Here is a 17156-nt window from a genome sequence, read left to right on the forward strand (position 1 = left end):
TTTTCTTAAAACATAAATAGCTTAAGAGAGCAAGACTCTTTGGAGAGTCAAAAAAATATTTTTATGAACTTTTTTAACGGAAACTATATGAACAATTGATTTGAAATTTTGTATACATATTTATCTATATTTGGTTGTTAATTAGGAATTTTCACGAATAAAAATAACAAAAATTGTAATAATTATAACATTTTTGCGCGACGTGTCCGAACGCGCATTGTCTGATGACCATAAAATCTCGACACTCAGTTATCTGAAACAAGAAATCCAAAAAAATTTTTAATCTACAGATGTTTGGTTATCGTCGAGACTAGAATTATTAAAATTAAACTATTTTTAAAATAATTATTGTGTATGTAAAAATAAATTTTTAAAAATAACTCAAAATTTTGTAAGTGTAACATAAAAAAAAATGAACCCAATAATATAATATAATTTTGCTAGTTCCAACGGTAAAGAGAAGTGTTTCAAATATATAGGTAAAAAGCAAATTCAATCGGTTTATTAGTTTGTCTGAAATTGTGGTCACCAGTTTAAAAAACATAGATTCGAGAAAAATGCGTTTAAAGTTTTGAATACAATTTACTTGTATATTTTTAGTACTTACGTAATTGTCATTCTAATAAACAATTTCAAGCCATATAATATAAGCCTGGAATTATTGATTGAAATGATGATTGAAACATTAAACGCATTTTTTCTCGAAATTAAGTTTCAAACCAGTGACCATGATTTCAGACAAACTAATGAACCAATTGAATTCACCTTTTACTTATACATTCGAAACACTTTTTTTATCGTTAAAACTAGCAAAATTAAATTATATTACTGGGTTTATTTTTTTACGGTAAACTTTCAAAATTTTGAGTAAATTTTAAAATTTATTTTTACATACACAATAATTATTTTAAAAATAGTCCAATTTCAATAATTCTGATTCCGACGATAACCAAACATCTGTAGATTAAGAATCTTTTTCTATTTGTTGTTTAAGATAACTGTGTTAAGATTTTATGGTCACCATGAAACGATGCGCGCTCGGGCACGTTGCGCGAACAATACTATAATTATTATAATTTTCATTATTTTTAATTGAAAAAATTCCTGATTAACAATAAAATATTGATAAATTTGTGTGCAAAATTTCAAATCAATCACTCATATAGTTCTTGTAAAACAATTCATAAAAATAGGCCTTTTGCCTTTTTTACAAATTAGTCTTTTGTAATTTCTGGGAAGCATTGCTAATCAGATATTTTGAAGTAAAGTTTTTATTATATTGGAAAATAATGAAATAAAATCAGAAAGAAATACTACATGTAAAAATTTTTCCGTTCCGAAAAAAATATTATAACTTCCGTAATTTTTCAAATTTTTTGATAAAAATTTAGAGGTTGATTCTCAAAAATATGTACTTTCATAAAATGCAAGTAAAAAGAAATCGATTTTTTTGACCCTCCAAAGAGTCCTACCCCCTTAAATTGTTTGTCAATCAAGAGACGCGGTAGTGTCTCGCACTAACAATAAATAAACGCACAGCGAAAAAACCGCGTCTCTTCACGCGAGTCAACGACTTCCGAGATTAGCAAATTTCAGTAACGGCTAAACCGATCAAGTTCTGATTAAGTCTCAACTCATGGCTTGGATGTGGAATTATTGTATAAGAAAACTGCTTTTATTTTCTCTCCGTGCTTTACGAGCGGAAATATCGCGAGACAAAGTCTAAACTTTGAAATTTTCATATAAAAAACGTTGTCACTGTTATAAGGCGCAAATAAAAACTTGCACAAAATATGGGAAGCTTATCATAATACATATATCGAATGTTCTAAGATTATCAGTAATATGTACTGTTACGATATTTCTAAAAATATTCTAAAAATATTCTCAAAATATACTTGTTTTGTTAGGGAAATATTCTGGTACCAACATATTTCATTATAACCAGAAAATCTCTTTATTTTCACGAAAATTTGCTTAAGGAAACTTATTTTGTTAAATCAACTATATTTTTTTTTATGTATAAATCTTAATAATTCACAATAAGATATCTGGAAAATACACCGCGTAAAGGAAAATTTCTCTGCCCAAGTCGAATATGAATTTCAAGGTTATTTTTGCCGTGTTCGGCCGCGCATTGTCATAAAGCAGAACCCAATAGATCACCTTTTTGAATCTTGAGCTTATATATGTTTTGAAATCGCTTGTTGGTTCACTGAAAGTGTATTTGCAAGCTTTGATTGAGTTTGACAAGAATTTTCTTCTAAAAGTTGTTCCAATTTTTGTTTTAAACTTTCTTCTGTTGTCCAGAGCGTTCTTTATCCTGGAGATTAAAATTACCATCCCGAAATTTTTAAAACTACTTTTTATTACATATGCCATATATTATAAAATACAGTATTTTCACTTAAAGCCCAGCAAATTATTTCTGTAACCTCGTTGATAGTTTTTTTTAACTGAAATGCAAAAAGAAGGCAGTGCTTATGATGTTGTTTTTTGAACATCGCTTTTACTACTGCTTTTTAAGATCATATAAGCATCAACCCTTATACTTGATCATTTTAAATTAAACGATTACGTTTTAAATCTCTAATGTTTCTAAGCATCACTCTTTAGAATAAGAATTGATCTATAGAAGAAATATTTTGTTTAAAAATCATATTAACAAAATTTTATGTTATTTGTTAACTCGATCGACGTGTGTTATTTAACATTTCAGCCGACTGAAATGTTAAATAACAAACTAGTACACAAATGTGCATACATTTGTATGATAATTCGCTTAAGTTTAAAAATAATAAGAAAGTATGTGTAATCAAGTGCTAAAATGTATCTTAAAAAAGTTTAGAACTATTTAAAAGTAAAAATATCTTATAATAATTTGTTAGCTATTGGTATATTAACGTCACTAAAAACTGCAAAATAGTAATTAAATAAATCTATAAACAATTGTTAGAATTACCTGATAACGGAGATAAGGGTAGCCATAATTTCCACAATAGCCATATTACCTTCTTCTCCTCTTATAATTAATAGCTAAAATTTGCTTGTTTAAAACTACTAAATATATAGCTAGTCAAAAATGACCATAAATTATAGTTAAATTGCAACTACTTTGTTCTTTTATAATACACAAATAACATTTCAAGATGATATAATTTTACGAATTCAAGAAACAGAAACGTTCACTGAGAATATGTTACAGCAATTACCCCGTTGCTCTTTGTTCACCTGAAATAATCTGCCAGACCCGCAGAAGCGTTCGTGAGATATGTTTAGCGGCCAATCGGCGGCGATCAAAGAAGAGAAGAAAACGAGGGTTTAATGAGGGCTGTCAGGCGTATGCACGCTTGTGACCTCCATGATCCATGCTACGTGCGGCGCACTACGTCACTTATATACACGCACTATTATACGTACACATTTATAATATACGAACTTAATTGCATATATTCGTAGTATTTGATTCCTCTATGTGACTGCCGTACACAAAACTTTCACATTATGTGTCGTCAGTGTCGTCATAAAAACATTCGTATATTAAAACGCGTCCGTAAGGTACTGCCTTTGGTCTATTTTTAGTTTGTCTTTTTCTATTATTATTTTCCCAAAAAATCAATATTTTTCGAATAAATATTTGTGAAACTTTATGATCTTGGAGTAAACGTATTTCTTAATTCACAAATTTTTTTCAAAATTTATAAATTTTTACGAAAAATGTATTCTGAAAAACTTCCACATATCCATCTTCATGGGAAAAAACCAAGTTTATATCACATAATTAAAAACTGTTTCCGTCAGTTCTTCATTCAGTACAGCCATCATGTTAAATTTGTTATTTTGAATTTTGGAAATCTAATAATAAATGTTCATGAGTAAGCCGAAAAATCCGCAAATATCAATTTTCATAAAAATTGAATGAATTTTGGACTACCTGATCCATGAATTTAATTAAGTTTTCAATAAGTTTTTCATATACTTCAAGCGCCATAATGGAGCGGCTATTTCAAATTTTTCAAAAGGCAAAGTCTTTTATTAAACTATATTACAAAACAAAAATTTTAAGCTATTGAATATCTTATTTCGACTTCATCAATTTTATCGACACTTGTCCCACTTGACGTGGAACGCCTCATATATGCAAATCTTAAGAATATAACAATACGTTATACAAATCAATATGTTATACAAATCAATTATGAAGTATGTAAAAACACATAAAAACCTGTAAAAGGATAGATATATCTATATCTATATAAATTGTAATAAAATGTATATATAAATTTGAGACATTCGAATTGTCTAGTCAAGCACATAAGAAAAGTTCAACTTCAAATAAGATTATTCTTCTTTATAATAATTAAACAATTTGCAAAATTTACGACTGAAGTTAAATTTATAAAAATATTTGTATGTATATTGTGAGTAGTGATGGGCAATTTTTTGAATAAAAAATAATGAATAACGAATAAAATATTTATAAACTTTATTTATAAATAACGAATAATTTTTTATTTGAATAAAAATTTATTCATCTATCTCAAATAAAAATTTGCATATTTATCTGAAATAAAAATATTTTTGAATAAAATTTTATTTATGATTAAAAGATAATTTTTTTTCAAATAAAAATTTATTTATCTATGTCAAATAAAATATTTTTGAATAATATTTTTATTCGATTAAAAATTTATTTATATATCACAATGAGTTTTTTCAAAGGGGAATGGGTATATAGATGCAAATCAGCATCAAATATTATATTAAATTAATTAATTTAATAAAAATCGTGATATTACTAATTCTTATTTGACATGCTGTGTTACGACCAAAAAAAATTTGGCGCACATTCTGGTCGAATTCGAAGAAGTATATAAAATCACACAAATAAAAATAGGCACTAAGATCTAGCTTTGACCAAAGAAGACTTTTTTATTGTCATTGTAAAAATTTATTTATTATTCGTAAATAAAATTTTATTTATTATTCGTTATTGACATAACACAAATAAAAATGACAAATAAAATTTATTTTATTTTATTTATATAAATTAGCAATTTAAATTATTGTGTTTTGTTTATTTTATTACTTATTTTATTTAGTACGGAATTTTATTACTTAATTTATTTTTTTTACTTATTGTATTATTTTATTTATTTAATTTTATATTTTATTTTATTAATTATTTTATTATGTTTTTAATAGCTATAATCATGAATGTATCTTTAAATTAAAAGTAAAAGTAATCGTGTCTTTTGTAGCATTTCTATAAATTTATTTGCGCTTTTCACATTAGTCGTATAAAGCCGATAAAAATAAGCTGAGAATATGGAACTATTATCAAAGTTTTATTTTTGTTTTAGTCTTTTATTGGCTATAACAGTAACAATGAGAGAAGAAATTAATATGCAGATAATGATAAAAAAAAGAATAGTGCTGTTAGGAATTCAATTTCCCGCTCTGTCGATCTATCGATAGGTCTCTTCATTATCGAGCGTCACCGCTCGCAACGTCACTAGCGTCACTACTGTACTGTTTGTATCCGTTTTTGCCTTTTTGTCTATTGTGTTTCTCGCACTCATATACCTTCGTGTTTATTACTAACTTTATCATTTATTTTAATCTCAAGTACTATTGTCATACTTACACAAGGTCACTTTGTTCTTACAAGTACAATATAAATCGTTTCTGTACCGGATCACTGCAAGTTCTCTTTCCGCTCTCATGCCCTAATAGGTTATGGGCTCAGTGTCCACAAAAGAACACGTAAGTTTGATTACGGACATATAAGAACGCACAACACAAGACTGTGTACACTCAAAAGAAAAGTCGATACATCATCGAAGACTATTATCATGCAAGTCAGTTTTCATGCATATCATGACGACATAACATACAGCACCATAAACGCAACTCGTTTCTACCCCGTCAGCCAAACGTGAGCAAACAGATCATTCGGAGAGTCTGCTATCAATTTCTGTTGCTAGAAAGGCAACAGATTTCACACAGACTCTGCAATATCTGCGGTATCAGCAAACTGCTGTCAGAAATAGAACAGAAACTGTTGGCATTTAATTCCAGCAGAAATCGAGCAAATAGTGTTGACAGTACTATTGTCAGATTGGCGGTAGAAATCAAGCACAACCTGCGCAACACAATCTGACGGCAGACTGGCAGCAGAAATCGAGCACTGCGTGCTGACAAGACCTGGCGTCAGATTGGCGGTAACAAACAAGCAGGATCGACGCGACAGACTGGCAGCACCACGCAAACACGCCATGCTGCCAGCACCTAATGTCAGATAGGCGACAGAATTAGAGCAAGACCTGTACAATACAATCTGACGGCAGATTGTTAGCACAAATCGAGCACCCCGTGCTAACAGGATCTGACGTCACGCCAGCAGAAATCAAGCAAACCGAGCTGTTTTGTATATTTTTAAAATGTGACGTCACTCTTCATGAATTTATTAAAGGCTTATTTAAACAAACTTGCATAATTGCATGCATAAATAACATATTCATAAAGAAAGCGATTGATCCATTTTTTTATGCATTTGCTTTTAATTATTGGACCAATCAATTTCTTTATGTATATGTTCTGTTTCTGTTTGCATTCTATACGCTGCAATTTCTATCTGCACCTGTCCGCGATTACGTACAGAAATCCGTATCTATTTGCATGTATTGTGTCCAGATTTCTATCTGCATCTGCCCGCATATATAAATAATTAAAACCCATTCCTGGCCATGGTCCGACTAACAAAAATAGACAAAAAAATTGGAATTGGAAATAGGACCAAAGCATAAAGAAATTCTATTGACGTAAAAAGAACTTTTCAAAACTCAATTTTGCAATTAATTGGTATAAATAAATTATTAAAAATTTACTTTAAAAGAGAACTGATTGCGCCAATCGATTCTATAGGAAAAATTACTAAAGAAACGTTGCAAAAATAAATTTTACAACTAATTTGTTTATAACAATTAAGAAAGCGTTATGCATGTTTCTTGATTCATTTTTTGAGTAAAATTAGTTGGAGTAATCAGTTTTCTTCTACAATCAATTTTTAGTAATTTATTTATAACAATTAGTTGCACAATTGATTTTTGCAAGCATACTTTTTACGCCAATGTTTTTTTTATGCTCTAGTACTATTTCCAATTGTTGTTTTTTTGACTATATTACTTTGGGCAGAAACAGGTTTTAATTATTTACATAATTTATACAGTTTATATAGTTTATTTTAAAAATACTTAAAGCTAAATAATTAAAGGGCTACTGAGAATGTTCGCGCGATACTCAACATGATAATTTTTTTTCTGTTAAATCAGCTTTACTTCAAATATAATTTTTTATTAATGATATCACAAGTGTACGATTAGCTCAGTGTTAGCGTATTAGGTTATTGTCCCGAAATCTTAGGTTCGAATCCCGCCGGCGCCAATGCGTTTTTAAAAATTGTAAAATAATACGTAATTGTAATTAGTAAAATAAAATATATGCAAATTAGATTAACCTATAATAAAAATAAGAATAAAATCTGCAAAAAAACTAAAAAAAAATTTTTTATTTTTAATAAAAATTTTTGAAATTTTTGAATAAAAATGCTTGATTTTTGCTGCCAACGTGACGTCAGAACTTGTCAGCACGGCATGCTCGATTTGTGCTAGCAGTCTGCCGTCAGATTGTGTTGCGCATGTCATGTTTGAATTCTGCCGCCTATCTGGCGTCACGTGCTGGGAGCACGGCGTGCTCGCCTGGTGCTGTCATTCTGCTGACATAAAATATCAACAGGTTAACGGAACGTAAGCAGAATTTGAGATCAGTTGAGTTCAGTCTGTCAACACGTCGTGATCAAATCTGCCGCCAGCCTGCTGACACAGTGCTAACATTTTGCCGACTGGGTAATTACTGTTTAAAAATAATTATGATACTTGGAGGATTCAAGCAAAAGCACTATTGATAAAGAATGACATTTGAGGATACGTCTCAAGAGAGAAGCCACGACCTGTCATTTCGACAGACGCATCGACACGAGCGACTTTGCAAGCAGCACACGACACATGGATCATTGAGAATCGTAAAGCTAAATCAGACCTTATATTATCTATAAATTCAACCAAACTAAAACAAATTCGTGGTTGCAAAACATCCAAAGAAATTTGGGATAAAGTAAAGTTGATTTATGCATCTAAAGGTCCTGCACGTAAAGTAACCCTTTTAAAGCGTCTTATGCTACATAAAATGCTCGAGGGCGGCGATGTAAAAAATTGAATGATCTCTTTGATGTGGTCAATAAGTTACAATCAATGAACGTAGAAATCAACGGCGACATGTTAGCAATTATTATTTTGTACAGCCTTCCAAATAGTTTTGATACTTTTCGATGCGCGATAGAATCACGCGATGATTTGCCAGATGCCAAGACCTTGAATATCAAAATAATTAAAGAAAGCTAGAAAACAAAAGTTACTCGATCATTCATCCGGTGCATTGTTTGTAAAACAAAAAGATCAACAATCCAATGCATCAAAAGCCAATCTACAAAACATTGACAAAAGCAAACAATCATCATCAAATACACGAATAAGATGCAATTATTGCAGGAAACTTGGGCACAAAGCGGCGAATTACTTTTTCAAGAAAGCAAATACGGATAAGAAGGCAGATTAAACGAATGAAACTACACTATTGATAAACCACGACAATGAATCTAAGAAATGGTGTTTAGACAGCAGATGCACTTCCCACTTATGTGGCGGCAAGCAACTCTTTGTTAGTACCACAAATATTTTTGGCAGATTGAAACTTGCTAATAATACAACCACCAAGCAACAGGAAATATAAAGGTTACAACTTTAGTCAACGACTAAGAAAGAAACATAAGATTAAAGGACGCTTTATTTATTCTGGATTTGAGACTAAACCTTTTATCTGTAGCCAAGATCGTTGATAATCAGCATCCTATTTACTAATAATTGCGCTTTTGTCAAGAATTTACGAGGTAATACAGAAATAATAGCCAAACGCATTAATAATCTTTTTTATCTGTCTAAAGAATTTTCCCCGGCAGCATGCATGGCAAGCAAAGATCAATAACCACTAATAAAGTTTGGCATGAGAGATTAGGACATCTCAATGCAAAGGAATGTAACTTCAATGTGGAAAATGCATGCAACAAATAGCATGTAACTAAAAGCAAAACCAATTTCAATCGTCAAATATGCGCGACAGAAAAACTGTCAAACTTCTCTTTTCCAAGTGGAAATAAGAGAGCTTCAAGCCTACTTGATATTATGCACACAGACGTGTGTGAACCCATGCGAACCAAGTCTGAAGACAGCGCACGATACTTCTTCATTTTTATAGATGACCACAGTCGCTGGTGCGAGGTATATTTCATGAAAAATAAAAACGAGGTTGCTGAGAAGTTTCAAGAATTTATGGAGATGACAGAAAATAAAATTAGTCGAAGGATAAAAGCCGTTTAATTGGAAAAGAATATTGCAATTCCAAACTAGCTTGTTCAAGGAACGCGGAATTCACTGCCGTCTAATAGTAACTCATACACCCGAGCAGAATGGCGTTACAGAGCGCAAAAACCGTACTTTAGTGAAAGCAACGCAATGCTTGATGATCCAATCCAAATTACCACTTTTGTTTTGGGCAGAAGCCATTGCAACGGCTAACCACATTAGAAATCGTTGCAACACCAAAAGTTTGGACTCTGGCCCTTTTTTCAAAAAATGAACAGGAAGACGCCCAAATATTTGCTACTTCAGAACTTTTGGTTGCAAGGCATATATTTTAAACAAATTTCCCAACAAAGGCAAGTTTAAAACTCGAGGCCTGAAGGATATTTTTGTTGAATACTTAGAAGTATCAAAAGCCTACTGTATATGGCTTCCAAATGATAGAAAGATTCACGTTTTTAGAGATGTCAAATTCTTTGATGAATTTAGCTCAAAAGAATCGTCGGAAAACATTGTCTCAGAAAAGACAAGGCGGTCGTCTCAAAATTCTCAAAACGACGTTATACAGATGACTAAAAAACCAAAACTTTAATCAGACGCAACCATGATGCAACCCTTATACAAACTGAATATCAACAAATTATTGAAAAGCCCGACGTCGATAAAAAAGAGGAAACTGAGGCTGAGATTACCATACCTCCCAAACGCGGACCAGGACGCCCAATAAAAGCAAGCACAAATAAATCAACTCTTCCAACAAACGAATACGATTTAAAAAGTAGAAGCAAACAGCGTACGCAATTACCTATAACAATTAAATCGTCAAAAGATGAAACAGAGAATGATTTGATGTTATTTGCGAGAGAGATCTTCTTCTCGGATGCTGTTACAAACTCAAATGCTACTAAATGGAAGGATGCGATTTATAACGAACTCAAGAGTCTCGTAGCCAATAATACATAAGATCTAATTGAGAAACCGAAAGACAGCAATATTGTCTGTTGTCGAACAATATTAAATAATATTGTTCGACAACAGACAATATTGCTGTCGAATAATATTACGGAGTAAATAGAAAATTAGAACAAAAGAAATCTCGAATTGTTGCCACAGGTTTTTTCCAACGCCCTAGGATTGATTTTCAAGAAACCTTGCGCCCGTGGCAAAACTAGGATCAATGAGACTATTAGTTGCCTTGTCAGCTGAATTAGGAATGACAATATTGCAACTAGATATCACTTCAGCATATCTACATGGAAACATGGACACCATAGTATACATGGAAGCACCAAAACTTCTGGAAGAAATGCTCACAAGAATGGCACATATTGAACCTACAAGGAAACTACGAAGTAAAGCCAAGATTATGCTGTCACAATTTCTTGAAGGACGCAGAGTATGCATATTACGAAAAAAGTTATACGGATTACGCCAATTCGGACGTCAATAGTATTTAAAACTCTCCAAAGCAATCAAGAATGCTGGACTCACTCCCACAAATGCCAAACTTTGTGTCTACACAAACAAGGAAAGGACCATTTTCCTTCTCGTATATGTCAATGACATTTTAATCGCATCAAGAAATCGCACAACAATAAAAGGCATAATCGACACATTAAAAAAAAGCTTTACTTTCAAGGATCTCGGAGAAGCTAACTTTTGCTTAGGCATACAAATCATCAAGAACGAAAACTGTTTCCGTCTTTTTCAAGTAGGATACATTAAGGATTTGTTGCAAAAATTTGGAATGTTCAACTGTAAACCCACTAGTACTCCAATGGTTAATAGCACCAAACTGAATGCTGGAGACCCTGAAAATGCAGAAGACTCAGTCCCTTACAGAAAGCTCGTAGACAGTTTTATGTATTTGGCTCTAGGCACCAGACCAGATATAGCTTACGTTGCGAGCATATTGAATCAATTCAAGTGCAATCACAAGAGGGAGCACTGGATGGCCGCGAAACACGTGCTAAGATATTTGAAAAGTACCATCAACTATACGCTGTGCTTCAAGCGACAAAAATACACAGACAGAAAAAGTTACTTAATATCAAAATGTATTTATTTGAGAGGTATTAATCACACATTTATTTGTATTAAAAATTCATATTTAATTTTATTTAATTGTAAACTTTAAATTTTTAATACAAATAAACGTGTGATTAGTACCTCTCAAATAAATATTTTTTTATATTAAGCAATTTTTCTGTCAGTGTAGATACTGACAGTATTAAATAAACTCAACTATTATGCCATACATTTTTTATTTTAATTAATATAACAAATAATTAAACTGATTTTACTACAATAAATTTAATCAACTTAATTGCTACGTTTATTTTTCTATTTATACCTGTATCTCATTTTTATAGAAGTTTTGAAGATGGAGGAACGGAAGAAGTCCCAAATCAAAAAAAAACCTAAGCAAAATATGAATTACAACGAGCAAAACATAAAACTAGCTTTACAACAAATTAGCAAAGGGATGTCCGTACGTAGCGCTTCGAAAGCACTTGGCATTCCCAGAACTACGCTTCAAGATAAAAAATTTGGACGACATCAACGATCAGTTGGAGCTCCTACTATATTGACACAAGATGAGGAAAAAGTTTTTACTAACTGGATAATCGAACTGGGAAAGCAAGGATTTCCAGTAACAAAAGATCAACTCTTATACAGTGTTTCCACATACATGGCAGAGAATGGACGAAGCAATTGTTTCAAGGATGGAATTCCAGGGCGCCGATGGTATGAAAGTTTTTTAAATCGTCACAAAGAAATATTCAAAAGAGTACCTCAAAATTTGTCGACGACTAGAGCAAACATAAATGAAGAAGGAGTTCGAAATTGGCATGCAAATATCAAGAACGTTTTTGAAGAATATGATCTCAACCAAGTTTTAACTGACCCCAGTCGTATTTTTAATTGCGATGAAACAGCTTTTTACCTTTGTCCAAAAAATAAATTTATTCTTGCTAAAAAAGGATCTAAGCAGATTTATAATAGAACAACCAATGATGAAAAGGAATGCCTGACAGTTCTTAATGGAGCATCAGCTACTGGATGTTTAATACCACCATTAACTCTGTTCCCATACAAACGCATGCCACAGAATATTGTTGCAAAAATGCCTAAAAATTGGGGAATAGGGAGAACCGACTCAGGTTGGATGACATGCGAGGCATTTTATGAATATATAATAAATATTTTTTATCCGTATTTGCAACAAAATAACGTTGAATTTCCTGTTGTCATGTTCCTTGATGGGCATTCATCTCATTTTTCTTTGCATCTAAGTACATTTTGCAGAGAAAAAGGTATTATTTTAATCGGCTTGATACCAAATGCAACACATCTTCTGCAACCTATGGATGTATCTCTGTTTCACCCCCTTAAAAACGAGTAGAACAAAATAATTTATGAATGACGAATCAATAATAACGGTGAACGCCTGAAAAGAGAGGATTTCTCAAGTTTAGTTAACGAATGTTTGCAAAGAGCAGCTAAACCAGAAAAAATACGCAATGGCTTTAAGATCTGTGGATTATATCTATTCGATGTAAATGCAGTGCCTTTTGAAAAACTATTAAAAACTACAACCAATGATTCAGAAAAAACAGAAAGTGAAGAATTAGAGCCAAGAGAAAAAAATGAAGATATTCGCTCAAATCTGTCATTCATTGAAAGTATGATAGAAATCGAAAGATTACAAGAGTTCAAGAGATGTGAAAAGACTCAATGGAATGGCCAACCAAAAGATGAGGGTTTTTTTAATTAATGGTTAGAAATTAAAAAAAAAATTCCGGACTCATCACTGCAAACTATGAGTCTTTCGGAAAATCAAGAAGATCATAATATAACACCCGAGGCAAATATAAATTTTTCCGCCCTTGAACTTAATGAGAATTTTACTGCAAACGATGTAATCGACTTGGAGATGGTTCAGTTATGATTTCGACATCAAAATCAAGCTGTGCAGATAATGTACAGATTTTCGGACAATTGGATGTTTCACCGATCTCCAACCTAAGAGAGCAACAAGATGAAAATGACAACCTCGAAAATTTTGATAAACAAACATTGATTACTCAAAAAAAAAATATTTCCATCTCCGTTCAAAAATGCGCTTTTTTGGCCAGACCTCCCAGTTTCAACAACTAAATCTGGAAAAGTTAAACGTAAAATAACTCCATCAGTAGCTGTTGCTGATGAGTTTATAGCATATCAAATAAAACTAAAAAATGAAAAGGATGAAAAACTATCGAAATCGAAAGCTAAGGGTAAGAAAAAATCAAATAGGAATGAAGATGAAAATGCCAAAAATATGACTGATGTGAATACTACAGAAATAACCAAAGGTGATTATGTAGTAATTCTCTATGAGGGTGAGAAATTCCCAGGACTAGTACTCGATATTGAAGAAGGACCAAAGTTTAAAATAAAAACAATGGCAATGGGTGGTATGGGTATACAGAATAGATGGAAATGGCCTGATAAGGATGATATTCTAGCCTACGAAAGAGAAGAAATAGTTAAAAGAATCTTGCCACCCATGCTCTTGAATAGTAGAGAGATTTATTCTGTAAACGTTGATTAATGGTATTTACATATAACGGTGATAACAGATGTAAGAAAAAATTTAATCTACGAAAGAGAAAACATTGTTAAAAAAATCTACATTTTTTTTTTACTTATTTTCTTAAATAGTAGAGGAATTCATTTCGTTTTTTTTATTTTTCAAAATGTAACAAAATGTTCTCAAAATGTAACAAATTAATATAAAAACTTACATATAATATAATTTGTTTTATAAAAATAATAATTTATGTTTTGATAATATACTTAAACGTTGATTAATGATACGTAAATATTAATGATGATAATAGATGTAAGAAAAAAATTCTTTTAATTGACTGATGAACAAGACTGATTATTGATAAAGAGTCATTTAATTGTTTTAATTTTAATTTTTTTTTATATATCCCATATTTAAACGTCCTAATCCAATTAATGGAATGACGAAGTTGAAACCTACACAATATAGGTTATGCTTATGACGGAATTACGTACACGGAATGACGAAGTTAAAAATGATACCGTTTTTCCTGACGAAATTAGGTACAAATCGAAAAAACTACTTTTTTGTTATAACTATCAATAGTTTATACATTTGATACACTTTTTCATGATTAGATTCGTTTTACCCGATAATAAATTCCCTCCATAGGAAAAACAACCTAAATATAATACTTATTTTGAGGTCATAATGCATTTACACCGTTAACATGACGAAGTTATAGTCATTTATCTTAATATCCAATTCTGATTGTACATGTATATTAATTCTCATCAATGATATACAATTTTTCTTAAGATATGTCAAACATAAAAATGTAAGTATAGAATTTAATATAATTTTAATAACAACAAAGAGTTATATATGATATCATATTTAGGTAATCAACAAATGTTTTATGTATCACGGAAAGAAATCACAAAAGATAACCATACAAATATAGAGTTAAAGGTTAATTAATAATACAACAATTATATTTTTTTATGTAACAGCGATTTCAATAAGTATATTAACCAGTCAATATGCAACTATGTGAATATTTCTAAGTAGTTCAGATCAAGCATATGACGTCACATATTTCATTTAAATGTATCTACTACGTAGTAGTAGATTATTATATTATGTAGTTATATTAAAATTTCCGAACATTTGCTGATCTTAGAAATTATTAGAGGAGAAGAGGGTATTATGGCTGCTGTCGACAATATGGTTACCCCTATTATCTCCGTTATTAGATGACGTATTCTAACAATTGCTTATGGAGTTATTCATTTAGTAGCCCGCCGTTTTTTAGTGATATTAATATGACAATACATAATAAGTGACAATTGTTATAAGGCATTTTTACTTTTGAGCACTTCTAAACTTTTTCAAGGTTCACCTTTAACCTTTAATTACTCATACTTTCTCATTATTTTTAAACTTGAGTGTATTATCACACAAATGTACATACACTTGAGTGTTTTTTTTATTATTTACCTTTTTATTCAGCTATACACATTTTTAGTTATACAAAGTTAAAACAATAACATGGAATTTTATTAATATGGTCTTTTAAGCAAAATTTTTATATTGAAATATTTCTTCAATAAATCGATCGTCATTCTAGAGAGCGGTGTTTAGAAACATTAAAAACATTATTTTATGCTTGTTGTTTAATGTTAAACAGGAATAAAATGACATTTCTAACTAAATTCTTAATGGTATTTTTAAAATTACTGAACGCAAGAAAATTCTATATCAGAAAAATTCTAAACAATGGAAAATTAAATATATATAATTTTGTAACAAGATACTGTGTTTCTCCTAAACTAAACTAACTTTTTTAAATTATTCTTATAGATAGCCATATTACAACCACTTTTTTTCTGCCACCGATTATGCAGAGCATTAGATTTTTATAAATCACATCCTAAATAATAAATATCTCATTATTTTGAGCCTAGAATCTGTCAAACAACATTTTGACGAATGTAATCGTTCAAGTTTCAATAGAAAATATTAATTATTAACAAAATGATTCAATAAAATGAAAATGGGTGCCATATTACCCTCTTCTCCTCTATAAAACGATATATAGCGATTTCGGCTGGGGCACATCTTACCGGTGGCACACAAACTGGCTCCGACTATTTTCTTAGATCCACTTTGTGTACACCCAATTTGCATTTGTGAAGTATATCGAGCCCAGACGAACACGCAACACCACTGAGGAACTGCATTATTTGACTAGCCAAACACAAAAGCTGCACCGACACCTGAAATGTGTAACCGGTGTGACCCAGCCGAAATCGCTATTAGTCTAAGCTGACGGATGTGCTATTCTTAACAATGTTAGACTATCCATACTTATATAGTTACATTAAATAGTAGTAGCTATATTAAGTATGTAGTACGGCTATTTAAACTATATTTATAATTAATACTCTTAATCTTTTCTCTCTATTTAGCAGCAAAACTAGAAATCATAAAATGGTTCACTGTTATATAAAAATTAAATGTCATTAGAATTTTTTCATCCCTTGTGCGTCATTTCCAATTCAAAATTACAAGAACGTTATTTGAGTTCGGTGATCCAGAAATTTTTTTACAACTTTATTGTGAAATAAATAGAAATTCTATTTAATGTCAACGCGTGATTCCGCTTTATTTTATTTAATGTCAAACGTCCATTTTACTACATCCAATACGGTGCGATACTTTCCTCTCTTTCGACAAAAAAAAAAAGAAAGTAATGTTAGCTGACCCTCTTGAAATGATTGTATTCTCTAGAAGAACGCTTACTTCTATGCGCATTCGGGGAAATCAGAACACATGCACACATCATATGTGGCAAGGCAACTCCTTAATTGACCCCGGACTCATCCTTTATTGTTTATCTTCTTCTCAGTTCGTAAATAGATGTATACATATCCTGCCTGAACTCTTATCCTAACGGGACGACACATAGGTATCACACAGAGACCGCATGCTCGCGCGCGCAACTCCGAGTCCGCTTTTACCCTCTGAATACAGTCGTGAAAGAAACCACATGGGCGACCCTCCGAGTAAATTCTATATTTCATTCGTGTCGAAACGATCAGTGCAAATAAATTACCTTTTCA

The 17156-nt window shown here is 31.3% G+C and overlaps 2 protein-coding genes across 2 annotated transcripts in view; one reads left to right on the top strand and one right to left on the bottom strand.

The window, feature by feature from the left end:
* LOC105208176 (calexcitin-2) overlaps positions 1-17156 on the bottom strand; it is a 172879-nt gene that overhangs the window by 12056 nt on the left and 143667 nt on the right. The window lies entirely within an intron of this gene.
* LOC113004513 lies at positions 5212-14190 on the top strand. Its single transcript, XM_026138032.2, has 2 exons — positions 5212-5766; positions 11849-14190. The coding sequence occupies exon 2, from the start codon at positions 11860-11862 to the stop codon at positions 12880-12882; it is 1023 nt and encodes a 340-aa protein (XP_025993817.1). The 5' UTR covers positions 5212-5766; positions 11849-11859; the 3' UTR covers positions 12883-14190.

Source organism: Solenopsis invicta, chromosome 3 (genome assembly GCF_016802725.1).
Source record: "Solenopsis invicta isolate M01_SB chromosome 3, UNIL_Sinv_3.0, whole genome shotgun sequence".
In the NCBI taxonomy this organism is placed as follows: Eukaryota; Metazoa; Arthropoda; class Insecta; order Hymenoptera; family Formicidae; genus Solenopsis; species Solenopsis invicta.

Bases quoted from the DNA above. Each gene is read 5' to 3' on its own strand.
- LOC113004513 (XM_026138032.2), top strand. From the start codon at position 11,860: ATGGAGGAACGGAAGAAGTCCCAAATCAAAAAAAAACCTAAGCAAAAT.